This window comes from Glossina fuscipes, unplaced genomic scaffold (assembly GCF_014805625.2).
Source record: "Glossina fuscipes isolate IAEA_lab_2018 unplaced genomic scaffold, Yale_Gfus_2 1, whole genome shotgun sequence".
Classification (NCBI taxonomy): Eukaryota; Metazoa; Arthropoda; class Insecta; order Diptera; family Glossinidae; genus Glossina; species Glossina fuscipes.
Window position 1 is genome coordinate 25,298,253 of NW_023998415.1, and position 24,783 is coordinate 25,323,035.

The following is a 24,783-nucleotide window of genomic DNA, read 5'->3' on the forward strand; positions in this document are numbered from 1 at the left end:
GAAACGTGATACCGCATTAATGATGATGGATCTTTACAAATCACTGTCGCTGTTACATGTCGAAACGTCAGCGCTATAATGACAGTAACATTTGTTTAATATTTATACAAATTAAACGATGTAACAGTTGCAGGATTCTCTGCGAGAGCAGTTCACTTCCCTCTCTCATATAATGCCTGCTGCTTATATCGTCGGGGAGAGGGGGAGGGGAGGGACATGCGGTGGCGGGATGGGATGCGATGTATTGTGTTATGTGGGATATCGAAAGAATTTCAATTAATTTGCTTACTTACGCACACATATGCTCATGTATTTTTCACACTTGATTTCCTTTTTTGTAGCGAAAATAAATGAAAGTAAATTTATTATCAACTGAAAGGTGTTTTTCACGTGCACATGCAAATTTCGATGCATGTAAAATTTATTGGGAATTTGTTGCAAATTTACCTCTTAACAGTAAACCGATAAAGAAGAAGTATATATATATATATATATATATATATATATGTAACTGAGTTCGCTCGTTTGTTGTGCTGAGGATATTCGCATTGGTTCGGTTGAAAAGTTTGCATTAAATTTTTTTATTTATTTTACTTTTGCTTTTTCTTTTTTTTGTTTTTTGTTTTGTTTGTGTGTTAAAATACAATATTTCGTATAATTTAGTTTTTTGTTTTCGGCAAGAGAATGGCAACAAAAGCGTTCTGCGAGAATATCTGTGAAATATCTACTGGCAATATTCATCCGTTCATTCACTCATTCATTCATTCATTCATTCATTCATTCTTTGTTTATTTGTTTGTTGTTCTCGCTGTGTAGTCAGTCACTCACACGTGTCTACCCATTCGTCTAAGTGCCTTAAAGCATTTTCGCTCTTTTTCTTTGCTTTTTTTTTTCTTTTTTTTTTTTTTGCGTTTATTTTCATTGTTGCTAGGTTGCTCATCACTTTCCGCATTTGATTTCGTCAGAGTAGTTAAATGTATTCTGTAATGGCATTATTTTTACTACAATAACAAAAAAAAAAAAAAAAAAAAAGAAGAAGAAAAAAAAAGATTTTTTTAAAACTTTTATGCTTCTGGTTTTTTGGTTTCATTTCGTGTGAGCGCGCCTGTATGTATGCATTTGTATGACGCGTCAGTATTTCCGTTTACTGCATATTCACTTTGTGACACATGAAATTTTTGGCAAAAAAGAAGAAAAAAAGCCCTCTTTTCATTTACCTTACACACGCATTCCTGTATTTACGTGTTACTTTCCAACACTTTTTCAAATGTTAAGTAATGATGATGACATTGAAGCCTTTGGGTGAAAAAGTGAAAAATGCACATACATACACATACGCACACACAGAGCAACTATTAAATTTGTTTTCCATACAAGCAACTTAACAAACTAATGCTTTTGACAAAGATGTGCTTATATGTAAAAGATATCACCTGTTATATGCATAGCAAAGGTGAAGAGAAGACTCACTGATGAACGTAACACAGTTATGGTTATGTTAGCAAAGAACTTTGCAACAAAAATTTGCAAAATAACATATTTATATTCTTTCAGTATGAAATGTGTATAAATTAATGTTTGCTTTGCTTGACTTTAAAGAATTTTTACTTTAGAATTAATCTCTGAAATTGCCTTTTTATATATTTAGTCTTACTTCTGAACCATTAAATTCTAATTAAGTTAATGATATTTCATGGTATGCAATCCTCTTCTTCTTCTTCTTGTTCTTCTACTTCTTCTTGTTTAGTTAGTATATGTTATTTTCACTCATAACTGAACATGAACATAATCCCCCAATGAAAATGTTGTCTAATAAAATAACAGAGCACCTGTATATACATACATACATACAAACATACAAACATACATACATACATACATACATACATTACTGAAACACTAACAAATGCGTATTATGCAATGTCGTAGTCGTTCTTGGGGAAAACATCCAATGAAACTATAAACAGCATACATAATAAGACACTATCATAGATACTCCTTAAATAAGAAGGACTTTATATTCTCTCAATAGCACTTTAAAGTTAAAATAATAGGTGCTTGCATGTATTTTGATTAGCTATTCTTATTCCTGAAAATGACAAAGTAATGCAAAGTATCAATGGTCGCAGCACTTAAATGAGATGATTTTGACCTTTCTCTAGGTAAAAAAAAATTAAAATCTACCCACAAAACGTTCAAAATTGCATTTTCGACATTCATTCTAATTTTTTTTATTCGATTTGAAGGCATCAGCTGCCAAAGTCCATCAAAAACTTTTAAAAGTTTATTGTGATCCTGCTCCATTATATCCCAATTGTCGATTGATGATTTTTCTGTCTCAATGACAAAGAACAGCCTGGAGGATCCATAAAATTCAAAGACAATCAATTGCAGGACTCATGGGACGAAACCCCGACTTAAACTCTCAAACAACTTTCGAACTAGTTAACAATTGATGAGTCGACTTTTCCTAAACGTTGACAAGCGACACGAAAGGTTCAAAAGCAGGGACAATAGCTACCACACGGATTAACTGAAAATGCATTTCATTATGACGATTTTATGGCTTGGCAAGGAAAAAAGGTAAACTTTTCTCTGGCGTAATGTGACTGGCAATGAAAAGTCGATGGGAAATAAGGCATGCATTAATCCAGAAGAGCCACACTAACATCGACACAAAGGCGGAATATTCAAAGTCATAAAGTTTTACTCTGCATATGAGGCAATCAGCAAGTACGAACTATGAACCAAATAAAACTGTTACTGGACGTGTTTTCGCTACGTTAGTGGAACAAATTGAACGGTGTGTTGTTGCAAAAAAAGGCTGACACTACTCGGCCACACATTACAAGAGTTCACAAGGATGCAATTTCGCAGCTCGAATGAGAAATCCTGTCGCATCTAGCGTACTGACCAGAAATAGCGCCTTATGATTACCACTCACTCAGATCGATGCAGCATGGCTTGGCTAGCATACGTTTTCGAAATACTGGAGAAGCACGAAAATGGATCAATACTGTCCAATGCCTACTATCGTTTTTTCGACACGGTATCGCCATGTTGCTTGAAAGATGGGAGAAAGTTTGAAAAAAATGATAGGCAATACGTCGATCAACATATTATAATAATGAATCAATAAATGTCTTTTTCATGAAATGAAAATGCGATCAAAATACATGCAAACACCTATTATATATACATATATATATATAATAGATTGCATAGATCAGGTCGTCAGGAATAAAATTTATGCCAATTTGAGCTAAATGCAATATTATTGTTTGTTTGCTAACACTACACTTCAATGATAATTCATCTGCACTTTGAGATGGGGGCTAGACTTTTTATGGCTACGCGTCTATGTGTCTGTTTGGTATGTATTGTTGACACTCTCCTAGTCATAAAAATGAAGATATCGACTTCAAATTTGGCAAAAACATTCAAACTCCTCGCATAAAAGTTATGATTGAAAATGATTTAAACCGATTAAGGGCGACGACCACCCAGAGTTAATCGTAAGCTGAAAGCACATCTATTTTTTTGTGCAGAAATTTCTGGGTTTTTGGTCGTTACACATAAGTTATGAATATGGAACTTAGGTTAGACGGACTCCTACTATTCGTATTCAAAAATGGAAAAAGCCAGTCAAGCGTCCACAACGCTATAAGTGATCAAATTTTCACTGCGTTCATTTTATTCTTAACAAAAACTTGTTAGTGTGGCACACATAAAACCCGTTAATAATGCTGACCTAGTAATAGCAATAACCTCCCACACGAAGTTAGAATGAAATGATAAAATATACGATGATGGGTATACAAGTTTCCCCCCCCCCCCCAACTGGATGTGACATTCTGTCTTATAATATTGCTTTTCTTTTATCTTTACACCTTGGGCTCATGCGACGCCAAAGCGTATTAAGCTTGTGCAGATGTATACAATATCCAGAAGGACATGAGATAGACCCGCTTTCTATTATGCCCAGCAATTGAGAACTACATACTGAATCGATTCAAGCTCGTTGTGCCTGCGTCCCGTCTTCTTGCAGTTTGTATTGAATCCATAAAGCGCAGCTTGTGAGATGTTTCAATGAGCGACGTGTTTTTGTCCAAAGACGAATGCTATTGAAAATGGTTCGTATCGGACAAATGTTTCGCTCATCTCTCCATCTAATGCCTTATTTCGAAAAGTTATTATATGAATAGCTTTATTAAGCGAAAAAGTGTAAGGTATTTAACGGTGTGGCAGCGGCCCATTTTTATGTTTTCGCTTGTTTCAATTCAAAAGCTATTTACGAAAGTTCAAAAAATATATGATAACAAGAGAGCGAAACAATCATGTACATCAAAATGATCTTAGGATTAATCAACCGATAACGAAAGTCTAGATCAGCAGCCCATTCGGGATTAATATCGAATCAGATTAGCAAAAAAAGTCGATCGAATCGTTCATTGATCGACTGAAGAAATGATTTGTAAATTTTTAAATTGTTGAGCTAAAGTGCATTTTTCGAGTCAATGCAATGAGAAGATTAAGCGATTAGGCGAAAATCCGCCTAACTACCTACATATCATAATAAATATTAATGCTTATGCATATAAAAAATTTAATCAATTTTGTCTTACTTTTTTACTCGCTATTTATTCATCTATTCCTTTATGCCGATAATGACTTATACATTCATTACCTTGAAGCGTTACGTAGTTACCTATTCTGTTAAATATGTATTTAATTAATAATAAAAATCGAAAAAGAAGAAGAACTTTTTCCTGATGCTATTAATAATAAAAGTAATTTAATATTTTCTCCGCTCTTCGCGTATTATGAAAATAAATTGACTCCATTTTTCACTCCTTAACAGAACTTGTTGAAATAAGCTTTGTCTTTCCTTATTACATTATGCCGCAGGTACAAAGCCTTTAGGGTCTTTTTCGCTCTAGACGCGTTTCAGTTTTAATAAGTTTTCCTCCTCCGCACTCCATTGTCACAGCATCTATTGTATTTCCCTATTTAAAGCTATGCATGCATTCACTCTTTTAGAACATACCTTATCAGGTTGAATGTATATATATAAAAAAAAAAAAAAAAAAAAAAATAAACTGACTACTCTTTTAATGTGGTACCATAATGTGAAGGCTCTTACATTAACCTCATTTTATGCAGACATATTTTTTAAAGTACCTGTCTCCTCCTGCGCCACGCTACAGGTAAGTCAATCAGTCGCAGCTGACGTTATTCGTGATGACCTAATTAATAAAATTGACTAAATATAATGCCACATAAGGGCAAAAGCCAATTTTACTAAATCATCTGTTGTTGATATTAATTGCTTTGCACTCACTTACATTCTCTTCCACGGACAAAGCTAAAAAAAAAATGCTTTAAAGCAGAAAAAAGAAAAAAAAAAAAATAGAAAAGAAACAGTAATAATTAGAAAGAACTACTTAGCACACTGAAGCAAATGTACGAGTGAATGAATGTGATTTCGACAGAGATAATTGGCTTTCTCTGTTAACATACGAACAGGTTTTACTTGACAGTACACACATATAACGCTTTGTAGAGACATGTAATTGAGTTAACAAACTGCTCAAATATGCTGAGTAAATCTTGGGAATTTTTAAAAACCAAATAAATAAAGGACAAAATATAATTTAGTTTTAGTTTTTTAGCCTAAAAAAAAAAGGAGAACAAAACAAAAAAAAGAAAAAGAAAAGTCAACAGCTTTTGTTGCATTCTTCGTCTAATTAAAGCAATTGATTTATTTTATTAGCCAAAATACAGGCAATAATTTTCAAGTATTTTGAGATGCTTTAAATTATGCAACAGATTTTTAGAAATTCCCCTTGAAAGTTTTCGTAAAATGTTCTTCTACTCCTCCAGTAAAAACGTTGTTTAACAAAAGGGAATTGTTGGCAGCAATCATAAAATCGTTGATGACATTAAAAGCATTTGTCAAAAGTGCAAAGTATTTATTGTTTACTTAAGGAGAAATTTCTAATCATTTCACCTTAAACTTTGTATGCAAAGAAAAACTAACTTGTCTACCTCTCTCTCTCTCTCTCTCTCTCTCTCTCTCTCTCTCTCTCTCTCTCTCACTCTCTTTTTCGTTAGATCTTAAAACTAATTACAAATTCATAAACAATTGGAGTTTTTTTTATGAGCGCCCCTACAGCATTAAAACAGTATCGGTTTAATGATGCGTTGGGATATACATTTAGATATAGGGAGCTCATAAAAATATACATATATAGATTAAGTTTAGCTTTGACATGAACGTACTGAAGATGGGGGAAAGCTCTACTTGCAACAATCTTTATTATAGAAATTTTGGGGATAAATTCTTTCAATCGCTTAAATTTTTCCAAACATTCTCGATCATAAGAGAAAAAATATACATATCTATATATATATAAAAGCTACATGAGTTTATTTAAAAAATGTTATTAAATGTCCTTCTATACGGAACGAGGGAATTACATTTGATCATAAATATCGTTTCTTATTGAATATGGGAAAACTCCTCTAGGCGGATAGGCGGATATATAATGCAATTCGAAAACAAATAAGAGAAAACTGAGTTCGCACATATATATCACATATATATAAATGAAATCAAAAAAAATGCCGACACGAAAGGAAAATATTTATGGAAGTTTATGACGCATTCTGTGAACAACGAAACTTCATATCATGCCTTTTGCTATCCAAAACTAACCAAAATTGTTGTTGCTTGTGGAATTTAAACTATGACGAACATCTTTTATATCTATCTGCTCAAATCGTTTACGATAAATTCCTTTACATTACACTTTTCTTCACGTCACGTGTGCCTTTATGAAAGCATAACAACAACAGCAACAGCAACAGCAACAGCAACAGCAACGGCAATGGCAACGCATCAACCCTAAAGTTTTTATGTATTGAAAGCGAACGTGCTTAATGTGTAATGTTTGTTATTTTTTTCGCTGATCTCTCTATTGGTCTAGTGATGACATTTGGATGACTTTGATTTAATTTGAAACTTTTTTTTTCTTCGTTTTTCTTTCTGTTGATTGTGCTCGGCTAGTGTTAGAATTTGTTGTTGCTCTTTTATCGCTCGTAAGAATAAAACTCTGATTGCAAACAGTTTATTGAATTTGCAGCGTGAACGATAGTATTCTAAATGTACATACTCGAAAAATATATTCGTGCCCTATCGCAGTATGTTGTCGTGAAAAATGCATTTTTCCCTTCGTTTACTTTTCAATATTTTCAGTTTACGGCATTGTGTATCGCTGTTCATGTTCATGCTGTTCTTATTGTTGTTGTTGTTGTTGTTGTTGTTTTCGTCAATTTTATTTATATTATTGAATTATTTTTGATGCTTTTGTGATTTGTCTAAATAAAAACTTTAATGAAATTAAGATTAAATTCCGTCTGTTTGACAGATGCACTGCATTGGTGTGCATAAGAATGTGGCAAAAAGAAAGAAATCAATCAATCCATCTTGCTCGTACATCAATCAAAGCTCTCTCTCTACATCTCTCTCTCTCTCTCTCTCTCTCTTTCTCTCTCTCTCTCTTTCTTTCTTTTATTGTGTTTTATGAACATTTTAAGCAATATTTTTCAATTATACGAAATTAATTTGTCATAACAATTTGAATGGAAAAGAAGTTATCAAACAACTGTTACTTCCTTTTGCTGTCTGGATTCCTATCTCTGTCCCTATCACTCTTGCTCGCTCGCTCGCTCGTTCGCTCGTTATTTCTATCGACCCTTACTTACTTACTACTTACTTACTTACTTCCCTAGTTGCATAGACATAGACTTTCTTTCCACTGCGAGAAGAATGTTTTGCTGAAGTAAAAGATGTTTCAAAAACTTTTCACTTTTGCCCTTTTGCTCTTTTACTTGTCTTGCGCTGCTTGTGTACTGCTGCTTCTGCTTGTGCCGCTGCTGTTGTTACTTTTCATGACACTTAAAAATTTATATTAATAGAAAATTTTGTTGAAGTAGTTGCAGCAAAACTTCAATTATATCGTGCCTTTTTCAAGACATCAAATGGACAATCATGAAAATTATTGTCAATTATATTGAAATGCTTTCAGATATTTTCAGTAAATCAATTATTTATTCGTTATTTGTCCAATTTACAACAATTTGTCATGACAATTGCTAGCAACAATCTCAAGTAAATTGAAATGATTTAAGCATAAATCAATTATTAACGAAAATTCTCTTATTCAGGATTAAATTAATTAACATAAATGAATTTTGCTATCAATTTATCCAATAATTTCTCTTTAGTTTTGAATTTTCAATCCACAAATTACTCTACCCCAACCCAAGACAACGGATATATAGATTTGTGAACGCCCAAAAGCAAGCTCCACCGCCCCTGTAACGTATATGCGCATATACTTTTGAACAAAGTGTCAATACTATAAATATGTCCACTTGTCCATCCATCTTAGGCATCCTTCAATTTGAGAAAAACTAAGCTATGGGTTCCAGATCGATTTAGAAAAAGAAAAATAAAAACATTCAAAATCCTTGTACACAGGCTAGTATTTGCAGTTGAATTAAATCGGTCCAAGGACACGCCTACAGTACAAGAAAAACTCAAAACATTATATTTTAAAGGAAAAAAATTGCATGAACAGCTTCACTGTAACTAAACTAAAATAAAAATGAAAAAACGGCCACGCCCGTCTAATATCGCAGAATAACGAAATTTGATTGTTTCTGTTCAAGATAAAGGTGGGAGGTATAAAAGATTCGATCAGAGGCAAATATAGCATTTTCTTACTTGTTTTTTTTGTTTTTTTTTGTTGCTGTTATTATTATTATCTTTTTAAGCGTATGTTTTATTTAATCATTGTTCTTGCCTGCGTTGGGTTGATATAGTTCTTTAGGACGTCAGGTATCTTCCCAAAGAACACGGCTTACATATTGATGATGGCCGGCCTGCATGCTCTTACCTGGGATTGCCTTGTTGATAACGTATTTTGAGCAAAGACTTGAATCGATCTAGAAACCGGAATAGAATAAGCATGCACCGGCATCGCATATATGCAGTGAAATGCCTCATTTAGTTACTGATAAGCTGTTACTTGAAAAAAAAAAAAATGTCCAAATATTAATACAATTTTGGCGTCTGCATCAATCTGCCTTTTTCTTAAAATCGATCATTTTATAGGCTATCATATATGATAGCTGCACAGCTTAGCCGAATACAATCGATTTGCAGTCTTGCTATGTGCGAGCAAATTGAATTATTTGATGCGGGCCGGACTCAACGACATCCCGAGCCTGCTTTAGAGGGTGCTGCGATACCTCATTCTTTCATCAAATGTCGGCATATATTGAGTTCTGCTGAATGTCCGCCTTTGAAATGAAGCTCTAAACCACCACAGCCAACAACAAGCACAAACCACCCACTTACAAAACTAAGCTCGATCAGAAGTGTTCTGAAAGAAAATCCATTCATTATTTCCGCATATTTGATTATTCTCATAGTTTGACTCTTATATTGGTATTATTTTGTTTACATTCTTGACTTTTTTTATTGAGATTCTGGTGCCCTCTGCTGTACTTGACAAGGTGCTAAGCTTAATTGGCATTCTTGGCGAATAACAATTTCCATATCGTAGTTGCTTTCAAGTTAAGCTATGTAATGTCTACCATTACATCTATACTCGATTATCAGTCTACCGACGTAATTATGAGCTAAATGTTTATTATGTGTACTCTGTTTGCTTTTTACGGCGACCATCTCTTATCAAATCTGCTTTCACAGGCGCAAGCCATCATAAACATTTTTAGAAACTTGCTGACAAAAGGGAAAGAAGAAAAAGAAAAAGAAGAAGAAAAAAATAAAACTATATAAAATAGAACGACATGTGTGAGGAACAGATGAAAAAGCAAACTCGTTTTATTATTCCCTTTAGTCACACATAGTCAATCTCGTGCTAGCGCATTAGTTGGATAATAAAAATGAATTTTAAAAGAAAAGTTCATGTTTATAGGTGTTCCGGTCTGCACTTTCAAGTAGTATAACCTTTCTATACGCAATAGATATTTTGTGGTTATAAAGTTGCATAAAGGAAAACTTTTTCAAAATTTCACAAGAAAAAAAAAAAAAAAAAAATTAATATTTTTATATCACTTTTAAACATTTTAGGAGAAGGTCATGAAAAACATAAAAAGAATTCTATAAATGCACACACAACACTAATAAATAACAAACTTGAAAAAAGTTGAATTTTTTTGCGTCAAAGTAAAATACTTTTTCAAAAGCTAATGACTACTCGTAAAGTCAAGGATAAATACAGCGAGAAATACAACAAGAGCTTTAAAAGCTAAGCATTCTCTTAAGGGGGGGATATGATATCTATTTGTGCAAGCCAAGCCGTCTTTAAGATTAATTTTTACCTTCTCAAGCAGAAAAATCCAACGTAGAGCGTGGTGAACAGCCCCTTATATCGGCTGCTACAAAGCTTCTAACTTTCTTCATATTTTGTTTTTGGCATTTTTGTTGTAAGAAGCACTTTTAATGCCGGCAGGAAACACTGACACTGGTAAAGGAAAAGAAGAAGACAAAAAAAAAAAAAACATAATAAAGTTATAGCTGCCTTAGGATGAAAGTTAGTGCGACCATTGAGCCAGGGCGACAGTGTTGTTTCCAATTTATTCTTCGCATCTGTTTACATTAGAAATCTGCGAGAATTCGCAGAGAGAGAGAGAGAGGCTACTGCAACTCGAACCCCAATTTACATCGATAGTTAATAACTCATAGTTATTCACAATTTCTCCTACTCTCCTTCTCTTATAGTCACATCTTCGTACTCGTAGATTACTTTAATTTATTATCGAAATCTTATAAGCGTTATGTGCGCTTGCTTTCGATATACATCGAGTATATGAAAAATTCCTTTAGATTATCGCAATATTTTTCGTATTACGAACAAGAAGTCAAACTTAATATATTCATATATATATATATATATATATATATATATGTATATATATATATATATATATGTATATATATAATTTGTTTTTTGCATAGTCACACAATGATTGTGCAAAGAAGTTAGTTAGATAATTTTCCATAAGACTAACCTTGACAGTAGAAGTAATTGTCAATAAAATTTTTATAAAAATATTTTAAGCATAAAACCCAGGTAATGTGTAATAAAAGTTTATCGACACCTCTATCGAATAAAGATGAACTTTGCTTCGAAATCCTTCTTCGCAATGACTGCTGTTCGAGAGACTAGCAAAAAACTTTTGTGAATGCATACTAAACGCAAATATTTCCTAACCTGATGGTACGCACACACACACACACATATATATATATATATATATATGACAAGACAAAAATGAAAAATAAAGTTATTCTGATGCAACTTTAAATAACAAAAAAAAAAAAAAAAAAAACAAAAATAAAAATAAATAAAAAATTAAATTTCATTTTAAAAAACGAAAAAAGTTTTTTAATATTTACTTTACTTTCGATCCTAAAACTAATGAGAAAAAATCAACAATTTTTGTATATGCTTGCCTTGGCTGTAACGTATCTTGAAAACCCATACCTCGTGAAGAAAAGCAAATGTTTATCCAATTAGCCAATTAGCTCTTTATGCCTGGTCCTGATACCGATAAGTGTTTGTGCTAAATTTTAGATACGATTTCAAAGAATTTTCAAATTTTCGATTGTTTTTCTTCAAAGGCAAATAAAGTTTTTTCTTTTAGGCGCCGCATTTTCATTTATTTATGATATTTTATAAATCAATTTACAAAGTAAATCTGCTCGCGTGTATTGAGAACTCTACCGGACTTGAGATTTGAATCCGCGACCGAACGATCAGTCATAAGTCGTGCTCTTTTAGCTGCTCGTGCGGATATTTAAAGACATCTGCACCAAGTTTTAATTCCGTAGAAATTGTCGCAGTATCGGGCACAAGCCCGGATGTCTGGCGCTTGATTTGTCGACGCAGCATCTTTGCCTGAAGGAGAATACTTATACTTATCGGAAATGTGCGTCCTTGAGTCCATGAGAAAAGTACATTCGCTTTGCGGCAAATCCTTGATGTCTCTAATCTTAACTAAAACTCTGTATACCCATGAATACCACCTATAAGTGAATGATGTCCATTTTGAAACTTTATCACGGACGACCGATTAAGAGCATTCAGCGCGTTCTATTTCGATTGAAATTGTCAGGTGAATGAATAAACATACCGGCCTTGATGAAATGCACTCAAAATCTCACATCGTTCAGGAGTGGTATGTGACGTGGGGAAGAAAGAATAAATCCGATATGTTCTTGTTTATCTCCATTTTTTCCTTTAACAAGACACACAAAAAAAAAAAAATGTACTTTGAATGATTTAAGTTGCTCCAAGCTGCACATGTGAAGGAGATTGTAAGATGGGCCATATATTTACATACATATTTAGGCTTTGATACCTACGTAGGATACAGAGGGACGTTAATTGCACAGCGCTAAAAAAGAATTTTTTGTTATTTGTTTTCGACGCTTTGTCAGCGATTTCGCGACAGTAGGCGTAATTGGTGGGAGCAGGTTCTCAGTCTATTTTTATTTTTTCTTCGTTTTCTCCTTTATTTGAGGTAAGCTTTTTTCATTTTGATAGCTTTTCGTGACCGTTAAAATTCAGTTAAACGAACGGACGAATGGACAGAGAATTAGATACAAAAGTAAGTTTATGAGACATTCCATACGGTTTTTTCCTCTTACTCCGAACCTGAATGGTTAAATTAATACAACGGCTGTTGCGTATGAAGAGGAAGGGTATGTACAAGACTGTTGTAGTATATACTGTCATAAAAACATCAACAGTTGGAGAGGATTGTTTGCACGTATGGAAGACACGGAACTCGTCACACATTGTGTACTTATACGAACGTCCAGCATAAAAGTTAGACTGTTTTATCTCGTTTCATAAAATCGAATGTTACATCGGTATTTGTATTTGTGTTTGTGTTTGTCTTTTGTGTATTGTGAAAAGTTTTATATATATATATATATATATATACGAGATCCCTTTGGTTAGAGCATAGAGTAGCTAACCGGCTAATAGTTAAGTGTTTTGTTGTTATGTTCTTGTTGTTTGTAATTTCTGTTGATTTCTTTTTTGTTTTTTGTTTTCAGTTTTCGAAAATCCACAAACGGATAAAAGCATCAAAAAGCACTTTGTTTACCTTTACCTTTACAAACTACAAATTGCAAATAGATTTTTTTTTCAACCGCTATCAATTTTTGCTATTCTTCTTTGTATCTCTCTCTCTCTCTCACTCTCACTCTCTCTTTCTCTGCTTTTATAAAACACAATCTCCTGCTGACTGTACTTGGGTGTGTGTTTGTACGTGTGTGTACGTGTGTGTTTGTGTGTATGTAGTTGTGACTGTATAAGTCTTTTAGATCCATTCCTTTTCTGTATTCCATTTTAAATGCGTTTCATGTTAACAAATTTTTAGGCTTTTATGTGTTATCCTAGGGTTTTGTTTATCTTATGATTTTTTGTTTCTGTTTTAGTTTATATTTGAACGCAATTCACAATATTTTCAACTTTACGTTCATATTATGTAATATCAGGACACAATAGACATGGCTTAGCATAATATTTTGCACAATTTGTTTTCTGTTGTGCTCCTCGACTATTACTGTGTTGTACTCTGCCGGAAATCCCGTCGTTACAATTTATTGTTTGTAATACTGCTCCCTCCGTTGTTGTTTTCATTTTCAGTGATTCGCTCAGAATACTTTTTAAACAATTTGTCATTTATATTTGTTTTTGTTCCTTTTTTTCATCTCTCTCTCTCTCTCTCTCTCTCTCTCTCTCTCTCTCTCTTTATCTATCTATCTATCTATCTATCCATCTTCTTTTTCTTTTTTTTTTAACCCAGTTTAATATTTTGAATCTATTGTTTTAGATGCAAATACAAAAATATAAAATAAATAAAAAAAATTAAAAAAATAAAAAAATATGAAATATAATTTAGTTTTTGGGACATTTTGGTTAGACATCGTTTCACAGTAAGGATGAGAAAACCTTTTATTTGTATAGGTTGCAAAGAGCTAAAATGATTTAAAATATTTTTATTATCAAGCAGATAAGGGCGAAACTGAAAATCGTATATTACTGACGAAGGGAGACCACTCGATTACAAATCACACAGTGAAGACATCTTCTAAAATGGTAGATAACTTTGTGTTGTGCCAGAACAATATTAATTTCGATCATTGACTTTGTTAAAGCATACAACTAGGCCAGGGTCTATCAAAATTCACACAAGAAGTAATTCTCATAGAAAGCTTAGATTTGTAATTGCTTAAGTATGCAGTCAGTATGGAGTTGTGTATGAAACTCTATATCCATTAAATGATCTCCTAAGCTTAGTGGGTGGCATATATCTATTCTTCTGCTAAACTGTACCATGACAGTTTTAATGTAGCTCCCGTTATCCTCGTTCAAGGAGACCTCAACAATCGTCCAACTTCAATTCTCGTATAAAGTGAACTTTGTTTGGTAAAGACGACGAGGCGAATCTTTCGTGAGAATACGCTTTAGAGACTTCCTCAATATGCCCAATTTTTGACTACGCTGACAAATTGATGCGAACTCTGTCGCTTTACTTTCGGCAGCACTCGCATGAGCTGTTTCGCTCTACACTTACCACACAAGTGATGCAAAATTTAAATCTTTTGTGAATTTTCGGACACCCTGTATATGTGGGAGACATTGAGCATCAGCGTGAGTAATGGAATCGATCCAAGCCTGTAGTCCTGTCTGTTCAGATTAATTCTAAAGCGGTCCTTGGTCTAATCATAATTGACAAGAAAAAGAACGCTATAGCCAGGCAAGATCGATAATTGGATACCCTATACAACATTTCCTAAAATGAGCGCTGATCGCTTCCGTGATACATCTTATTTTTATGTAAAGGCATACTATTCATGAAAGCACTCGTATCGGGGTAAGCCTACAATACCAACTAACGTGGTTCAAATTTAGAAAACTTCATTTTATTATTTTTCAATTGCTTATGTCCTGAACAGCTACAAATGAGACTTTGTCGTCATAGAAGCGCTTCTGCGCGTGGTCCAAAATCTTTTTTAATGCAAGGCTTTAATATATCGTGTTAATTTTTTTTATGCAATAATGGTCAAAAAATGGAGGTACTTGGTAAAAATTCGACACAGTTAAGTTTTATAGTAAACTTATAGCACTCTTATGAACCAATTTTCATTATGAAATATTAAAGATTTGGACCCTTTTGCCAAAGTTTGCAAACCTTCATTTGCCATTAGAATCCTTATACGGGGTGAAAACCAAAAAAATTAGCCTACGTGATCCAAAACTTCGTACGGTTAATTTTCGTGTTAAATTATTATTAGCAAAAAGTTTTCCCCAAGAAGGTTAAGCCTTTTTACCATATAAAAATTCAATTTCTCATGGAACGTTTACATTGGCGGAGGGTGCGAAAAGTTGTCCCTTCCAATCCAAATATTTTATATCAATTTGGAATGCCAAAATGCCATTAGTTTTTCACATAACGGCTTGAACGAAAATAAGGCATGGTCAAAAAAGTGGTCCTACCCGAACCCTTTACAATACCCAGTAAAAATTTATTACACCCCGCACCACAAGTGGTGTATGAAATAAAAAAGGAAGCTTTTAAACCTTCTCTTTTCGCTAAACTGTAAACTCTGCTTAAATTTTGAATCCTGGCTGGACGCTTAAATTTGTGCTTAGCAAAGTTTCGATGATATACGCTAGTAAACCGGGTCAACTCTTTGCCCAAAACATTAATAGAGTGGAATTGATATATATTCACTATTGCATGATAAAGTCGGTGTACAAGCTATATATTGAAATAATGCGTCTTCGCTTTGCATTAGTGCAACATATTACATACAAAGGAGGAGCAGACGTTGACATTAAATTCTCGCACAGGCCAACGCCTTGCGTTTCAATTTTTAAATCCAAAAAATGGAAACCGAAAGCATTTAAAAGTTCAGATAGATATTAATGATGACTTTTGTTTATCTGAGAAGAGGGCCTATGATCGATTTTCTTCTAACTCTCCTAGTTTCCGTTATATGATTAGATGGCCAAAGTGTGCTTACGCACCGCATATGTAAACATCAACACTCAAGGCTGGAAGTTAAAAAACGTCAAGTCAAAAACTAAGACAACCCTTTGAAACGAATTTTTTCGTTGATAATTCACGATTCCTGGCTCTATACACTCAGTATATAGTCGAGGCCTTGATTAGCAAAACCTTCAGATTGCTTGACAGCTGAAAAAAGTATTGCTTTTCTTGAAGATAAGTAATCAAGTCCGACAAACGCCACATTGCGTTAGAAGGTATGAAAAGTGGTTGTCCTTTTTACAATTAATCGCTCAGGGATTGTTCGCTGTACGTGTGTACACACGATGGAGGGGTGGGGAGGAAAAGGAGGGTAGAGAAAGAGGTATAGGTTGCGGCCGCAGCCAGATACAAGCGTGGTCAGATGGAAGTCGTAATTAAAGTATACTCTACGGAACTCTCGGGGACGAACGTAAGTGTATCGATTTGATCGTCGCACTTCGTATCTACTGCATTATTTAGTGAATTGATTGAAATCTTTCTTCTTTAACAAATTTTCCTTAACAAGTTGATTCTTAGTTTTTTTTTTTTTTTCTTTTTTTTGTAGATTTATGCGCAAACACAATTGAAAATTCCATCAATATTCGAAAGATAATAGGGCTTTGTTAACATAGCCGCTGTGATTATAGAGCAGATGAATAAAATGGATGACAATAAAATTAGTATTCCCTTTGTTGTTGGAATTTATAATAAATTTAACTGCTTTAATAGAGGTTTAGTTGAAAGTCTCTTTAAAGTACCTTTCAACCTGATGGCGAAATTAAACTTCAACCTTCTGGGCACACGCTTAACTGTCTATTACAGTTTGTTAATAATCTCTTAAAAACACTTCTGGCATGTGTAACCCTCACGGTTATTGTTCCCCCAGCTCTGTGTCTCTTGGGTTTTATGCTTACTTTTATACTTCTCCCTTTCATTTTCTATCAGCAGAAAAAGGAGTTACTTCGTGCCTGTCGCTTGACAAAAAAAGCCACAAAAATGCCATTAACAACCCTATCATGATTTCAAGCCACCCTACCACCGGTAGCAAAAGGCGAAAAGGGGTTAACAAAAGTATTTAATAATCCTAGCAAAACATTAAATGAATATATTTTTTTTTTTCTATTTTTAAGATTTCAGTCGAATGGTTAAGTGCTCGTTGCAATTTAAATATTTTAAAAGCATTCAATTACAAATGTAAATGTGTTTCCTTTTTTCTCTCTCTCTTTTTTTTTTGTTTTTTTTTTTTGTTTTTTTTTTTTTTGTTTTTTTTTTTGATTTTTGCAGCCATATCCCGAGAAGACAACGATGATGGTACACATCATCACCACCATCATCATCACCATCATCATCATCGCGGTGGTCATAGTCACAATCACGGTAATAAAGTTCCCTATAATGGTTACAATTCCGAAGAATATTTGGATAGACTGGAACCAAACGGTAACATACCAACAGATAAATCCAATTGCAGATATGGCGGTAAGTTAATTACTCGATTACCATTTAAATTCATACATAATCATCCTCGTATATGTAGCTCACAAAGTCACAAACAAAGTCATTTATCCTTACGAATCCTTACTTAACATGAAGAATTTCTTATCATCATTCATAACATAATTTCATTAATTACTTTGTTTGTTTGTTTGTTTGTTTGTTTGTTTATTTGTTTATTTTCGAACAGTTTATTGTATAATTTATTTAATGCATGAGCCCACTTTTAAATCTTCTATGCAATTCCATGAATTCGAAAAAGAAACGTGCCGCGCGGGGGGAGGGGGACCTAATAATATTATTCATAATTATTTTATGATTTTCTTCGGAATAGCGGAACTATACAGGACTGAGATTGTGCCAGGAATTGTTTAGCGATTTATGACTTAAATCTATTTTGAACCGGAAAAGCGGATCTAATTAAATATACTGTTTCCTCCTTTCCTCCGCCCACAATGCAAGTACGACGCGTAATATTCGTCCTTAGGTTAATAATATGTAAAATTAATTTCGTCTCACATATACATACATTAAGATAAGATAAGAGCTTCTTCTCTTAGTTTTTTTGTCTTTTTCTTGTATACCCTTTCGTTGTTGCTTTCTTTCTACTTAAATTGTGAGAAAGAATTTCAGTTAAGAATCGAAAAAAAAAAAACAACAAAAAAAAGTGAATAAAAGTCAAGGAAAAAGTTCGTTGCGTTTTCCCTAATATTATTTACATGCAAGCAAGCTATGAAAGATGCTTCAACAAAAAATACAGCTTACTATGGTTAATTAAGTTGAAAGTAATTGCGTTTTGAAAATGAGCCAACATTTTCCTACATTTTATAATATTTACCTCGATTTGCCAATTCTTGAAAATTGCGCAGGGCTCTTGTCAGATTTGGGACTGCTTATGATGAAGATGCTCTCTTGCTCCCTTCCGTTTTGGAAACTTCAATGTTACGAACGCGAGTGTTCTGGATGAAGTTGCGGGCATTTTCTAAATATTTCTACGAAAAGCGCACATTTGACGAATCAAGTTTTCATGATTGGGAATTGGAAATTCGTGGCTGCTGCAGCCTGGCCAGACGATTGATTCGATTCCCCACCATTAACGATTAATGCCATCAATGTCATGAAAGTTTGCGATTGAGGTAAAGCGTCTCGAGATGATCAATAGGAAATGCGAGAACTGAAGAATGGAAGCAGTATTGTGTTTTCCACTAGGCATACATTAGACGCCATGTTATATAACATTATGGTGAATGTATGGTGAATTAGACAAGAAGTTATAATTCCGCGCATATATTCCGAAATAAATTCGTCGCTATAGACACGCCTATTCAATATTACTATTGAGTCAACTTTGACGATAAAACTGAAATTTCCACAATTTTAGTATCGATAGGTACGGGCAGCTGGCTAATGATCCTAACCTTTCGACGGGACAAACGCGCTTGGAACATTTTCGTTGATTCTCATCATAATAAGTGATTTTGATTTATCCGTTTTTTTGCCCTCTTTTCACCTTCTTTCTCTCGCCCACACACACTGTCTCTCTGGCTGCCTGTCCAACTATATATGTATATTTTTATATATTCATGTAAGTATGTGAGTGTGCACTTACATATGATATGGGATATGCATAAGAGAATATAAATAACTTCAAATTATATAATGTTTTTTGGGGTTACGTTCAAATTTAATTATGTTCATTTTCCCATTACGAAGCAAGAGCATAACAGTCGACCCTAGCCGAACGCAATGATTGTGTTGTCGACTTTCATTTTTGTTTTATACATAATTCACTTTATACAAAGTCATCATAATCCGTGTCTGGTATTTGTGCAAACGTTTATCTACCAGTAGTAATATATCATAACTTTTTAGTGTTTATCGTGGCAATTAATTACAATTTTTTCCAAGTTTATGCTTAAATGTCGTTTTTGGTGTCTGTTAATTCTTAAATCTTCAACTTACGTTCTCTTTTTCTTCTTTTGTTTTTCTCTGTCTGCCTCTCTCTCTCTCTCTCTCTCTCTCTCTCTGCCTCTGTGTGTGTGTGTGTGTATTATTGTAGCGTTAAAAGTAGACAGAAAATATAAAGTAAAAAAGATTTGAAAAATAAATGAAAATACAGTCCGCGAGCGGATGAAAATTCTCTTTCTCTATGTTAAGCGAATCAATTGCAAAATTTGCATCAACATGCAACTCTGTCAAGAATGTCGAAATTTTAAGCGCGAAATCATTCAAAATAATCAATTAATTATTTTCTTTTATAAAACCGATTTTTTTCTCACGAATTTTCTCATCCGCCTGATGGAAAAACTTGCAGCAAAATGTTTTCGTCCGTATTTCAGGTCATCAATTAACGGAAATAATATTTCTTCCTAATAAACTGATGTCTTAACCTTTTTAAGCAATTTTAAATAGTTTTGTATAGTCACTCCGCTGTACGGTTAATTTTCAAAGTTCACGGAGCAAAGTGCAAAGCCTTTTCACATCTACAATAGTGTAGGTTGAGATCTTATGAAAATTATCTTTAGTTAACACTTGAGTGAATTTGTCGCTTACACGCCACACATATCGTTTTCGATGTATACGCTAACACATTTGATAGTTATGTCCTTTGACCGTTTTGGTTCATTTTTAGTATCAATCTGCTCGCAAGAACTGTTGACATTTTAACGAAAAAACTTGAATCCGTCCGAGGAAATGTTTACAATAGACATTTATATAGATTTGTAGTTGGACTGCTGAACCGATGCACATATTTAAATCGATCAAGTACTAAGTACTACAAACGCTTCCTTGAAATGAATACAACCATATGTCTAGGTGGCCTATAATGTCTTCTCCCCGTCTACTGCAAGTGAAAAGAAACCAATCTGATAGCAAACGTTTCTTATAAACTTTAAATCAGTCAGTCAGTCAGTCATACTAAATCCTTTTGCAAAGTTTTGCAGTTTCTTTTATAAAGACTTTATATGTTTATTTTAAATATTATTACAGATTGCGTTGACCGTAAACTAAATTGTTTTTCGCCTTTTTTTACCTCTTCTACACGATATTATATAAATAATATCCGCTTTAAAATTGAAATAAAGTCAAAGAAAGAAGCAAAGAAAAAACGACGAAATTAAATTTTCATTGATAACTAGGCACCACACAAGTACTGCGTCTATCTATTTGCCAGCGTTGAAAATAACAAAATGATACACTTTTATTGTCGCCGTCACCGTCATCGTCATCGTCATCATCTTCATCATCATTAGTGCATTGTCAACATCATCATAACTACTTAAGGTAGCATAAAACCAAACCGACAAGTGCAAGAAATGATTGCGATGTGAACACGAAAAAAAAAAAAAGGTAAAGATTTGTTGCAATTCACCAAAGATGAATAGAACGTTTGTGGCCGAGAATAGAAGAAGCAGTTATGCTACAATTTTCAAAACGTTGTAATATTTTATAAGTGAGTTGATGATATTGTTCAGAGAAGTTGTTGTATTAACCGAAACGTAAAGCCATAGTGAGCAATTACCAACAACAATAAATGACTATAGAAACTAAAAAGATTATTATGACGATGGTAACAATGTTGACGATAATGATAATGATGATGACGATGATAATGAGTAGCGTTAAACAACTGAAATAAGAGCAGAAATACTGTCATAATCAACGTAAAACAGCAACATTCTTGTAAACATTGTTAGACTAAACGAAAAAAAAAAAAAAATAAAATAAAATAAAGTAAAAAAAAATCAAAAAAATAAAATAAATAAGGAAAAGAAAAAGAAATGGAATGAGGATAAAATCCTCATAAAAATATTATGGCCTCTTAGAGATGATATTCATTCAGATTTTCACTATTACTACTATTGCTACTACGAGACCACTACCACGACGATATTACTATATTACTACTACTACTATTACTACTATTACTAATACTACTACTACTACTACTACTACTACTACTGCTATTTTTATTCTTATTGATATTACTATTATTATTAGAGTTATGCAATTTTTTTTTTTTCCTTTCGTCTTGGCATTTGCTTTAGTTACGGCAACGTTATGAATTTATTTAAAATATTTGAAAAGGTAGAAAGTTTCTGCTGAACTTGATAACATAAATTTGCCACAAATCTCGGTTTTAGACGTTCGTTTATTTTGCTTGTTATCAGCATCATCTTTATATTGAGAAAAAGAACAAAATTGAAAGAAAAAAAAAAAAAAAAAAAAATGAAGGAATATATGCAGACGGTACGATGAATAAAAGCTGCTTTACTATGTTTAGAAAGTAGACATTCTTTACTTTATTGCCTCTGCTGCTGCTATTTTCCACTTATTTCCTTCTTTTATTTTTGCTTTTTTTTGTTTTTGTTTTTTTTTTAAAGAAAATCTCTTGTAATTGAAACCTTAAGATAAAATGTTATCATATAATAAAAAATAAAAAAAAACAAAAAAGAGGAATTTATTTTCAAAAGAGGAAAAGCAAGAAAAATATTTTAAATAATTCCTTTAGAATTTTTTTATATCCATCACCGGGCAGTTGCAGTAGATTTGGTAACAGTTTGTAACGGTACAGCTGTATAGCTGCATGCATTCGGGACCCCACGAAGTCAGACAACCAGACATATCTGGTTGCATGCTGTTCTTTTAACGAAGATTGAGAAGAAATTTATTTTTCTCACATTTTTGACGTTTTATGTTTGCTTATCATAAGCTTAACAAGGGAGAATGTGTAAAACCCTTTTGTACATTCCTCAAATGAAGATATATTATCTCCCTAAAAATATGTTAATTCGAAATTGACCTCGACCTCAAGGTGGTAGAATAATTTTTTCTTAATAATATCAGCGATATGGGTGTCAATCAAAAGAACTTGGAGAGTAGAACGAGATTCGGTCTCCGCCGAACATAACTTTCTTACTTGTTCTAACAGTTATCGTGTTGCACGTATGGAGTACGTCATCCCCTGGATGATTGGTCATATTAAAAAAGAATAAAGAAACGAATCGATATGAAGTCAGCAAATATTTCATTAATCTTATAAATTCTGTAAATATTTTTGCCAAAAAAATCTACGATCTCTAGTGGTAAATAAGAAACTTTCATAAGAAGATTTAGAAATGAATGTTATTAGGAATATATCGTCATTAGTCTATAAATTTTCCTGCAAAGTTTTGCCAAATTCTATAGAGAACGCAAGTTTAATCATATACAATGTTGTATATATATCGAGGTAAAAGATCTTCGCATTCGTATTATAGCAAAGTGAAGCTCGTTTTTTTACATTTTTCCCAATAACCATTTCATAAAGTGGAAATTTTTAATGCAAAGTGTCTCCTATTGGAGTATATTTGAATGCTGTGTACTCCACTCCACTCTACTGTGTATAGATGTATATAGGCTTTTGTTCGGTTACTGCCTTAACGCATTTTCAATGTTCAAGTACTTGGAATATAATTTTATTGTAAACTAAATAATATGACTAAAGATGATTAATTAGACTCTGTGTTATCACTTTCTCTCTCTCTTTCTCTTTCTCTCTAAAAGTTACATACCCATCGTAGAATGTAACATACCCTCTGGCATATTGAAATAATGAAATTTCTATTCCCAAACTAAACCTAAAACAAGGGGACGACAGAATGATACCCATCAAAAAGTTGAGAAGACGACATAGACAACAACTTTTTGTATGCTTGGCCACCAGAATATAATGAAACTCTAAAACAAATATATTGTCATGGTTACACACAAGGGAATAAACCAGAGCTTCATTAATATAACCTATGATAATATGGAGAAGGCAAAGTGAAATACACTTAGAAAACGTTATGGCAAATGATTTTACACATTTCATTATTATAGGAAATTGTATCCGTAACAAGCCTATATACAAAGGTTTCCGTCAGTCATGCAAAATGCTTCCATACTGTTGACACTAATACAATTCTCGTACAAAAATCTCGATTTATCTCTCAAACCTATTTAAAAGCATTGAGTAATATGAGCATTTAAACGGAACAACAATTGCCTCATGCAACACTATGGAAAAGAAAACAAAAAAACCTACCTTCCATTTACAGTGTTTTTCGCTTGAATGGCTCCCAAAATTCTCGAAAAGCTATGCCCCAACCGGACTTAGATGCTTTATATCCTTTCTCTCTTAAATAGTCATCAGTCCGAGTCCGTTTGAGAAACGTGAAGAGAGATTCGAAAGCGATCACAGCTTGTCAGCAAAATTCTCCGAAATGTGGAGCCTATAAAGAATCAAATTTGTCATCAAAATAAACGCAATCAACTTACTATACACAATATTTTCTTTCTTTGTCTTTTCTTTGACGTAATTAAAGGAAATGAGTCGTTCCTCTTAAGCGTGCCATAAACATAAAAGCCGAAAACAAATGATTACTTGTTTATCTTCATAAAATGCTAGTTAACAAGCAGCCAATATAAAATAATGATACAAAGAGATACAATTAGATTGAGGTATATAGCAAAGCGACAGAGGGAGAGGGATACAAATACATAAAATATAATTCTATATCTAAATGTGAATCATGGAGTTCAGCTGGGAAATAAGTTACTCTAATGACAAATAACTTTAGACAGTTTGGATAAATACTTAATTAATAGAGCATTCGTTTATGTCATAGTCATCGAAATTGTCATGAAAAAATGTAAATGAATTCGCTTAGAAGCACGTAGCGCCGCGACAAACACTTAATAATATAATAAATTATTTACAACTACAGTGCAATTATATACTTATGCCAATGCTTTGTCCCTAAAAAATCTCCGATTCATTTGTACAAATTTATGTGAGATTTTGAGCATCTCTTCCAACTTTATAACCGAGATTTACTCGCACTAATGTGTTTATGCAGGAAATCAGTCTCAGCTTAAATCTAATTTATATCAAGAAAGAATACTATTTGCTTGGATTTTAAGGGATTGAAAATACGTTTGAGTTTCGAGTGGTGAAACAGTTGCGGGCTACCACTCTAAACTACGAAACAGGGAACCGCAAATCGCACAGAGTCCGGATGCTATAAAATTGTTAATAAAAATCATGAGATATATTTTTTATGCTAGAAAATCGCGATCATTTAAAAGGTCGTTGTTCAGAATGAAAAGCAATTAACT

At 33.2% G+C, this 24,783-nt stretch overlaps 1 protein-coding gene across 10 annotated transcripts in view; it reads left to right on the top strand.

Moving 5' to 3' along the window:
* LOC119631442 (cyclin-dependent kinase 14) overlaps positions 1-24,783 on the top strand; it is a 262,242-nt gene that overhangs the window by 166,018 nt on the left and 71,441 nt on the right. For 9 of the 10 annotated variants that reach the window (XM_038023638.1, XM_038023640.1, XM_038023639.1 and 6 more), the window contains one exon: positions 17,431-17,625. The exons of the other annotated variant lie outside the window; for it this stretch is intronic. In XM_038023638.1, coding sequence (XP_037879566.1) covers positions 17,431-17,625 — 195 coding nt within the window. The remainder of the gene's footprint in view (positions 1-17,430; positions 17,626-24,783) is intronic. 10 annotated transcript variants of the gene reach the window in all.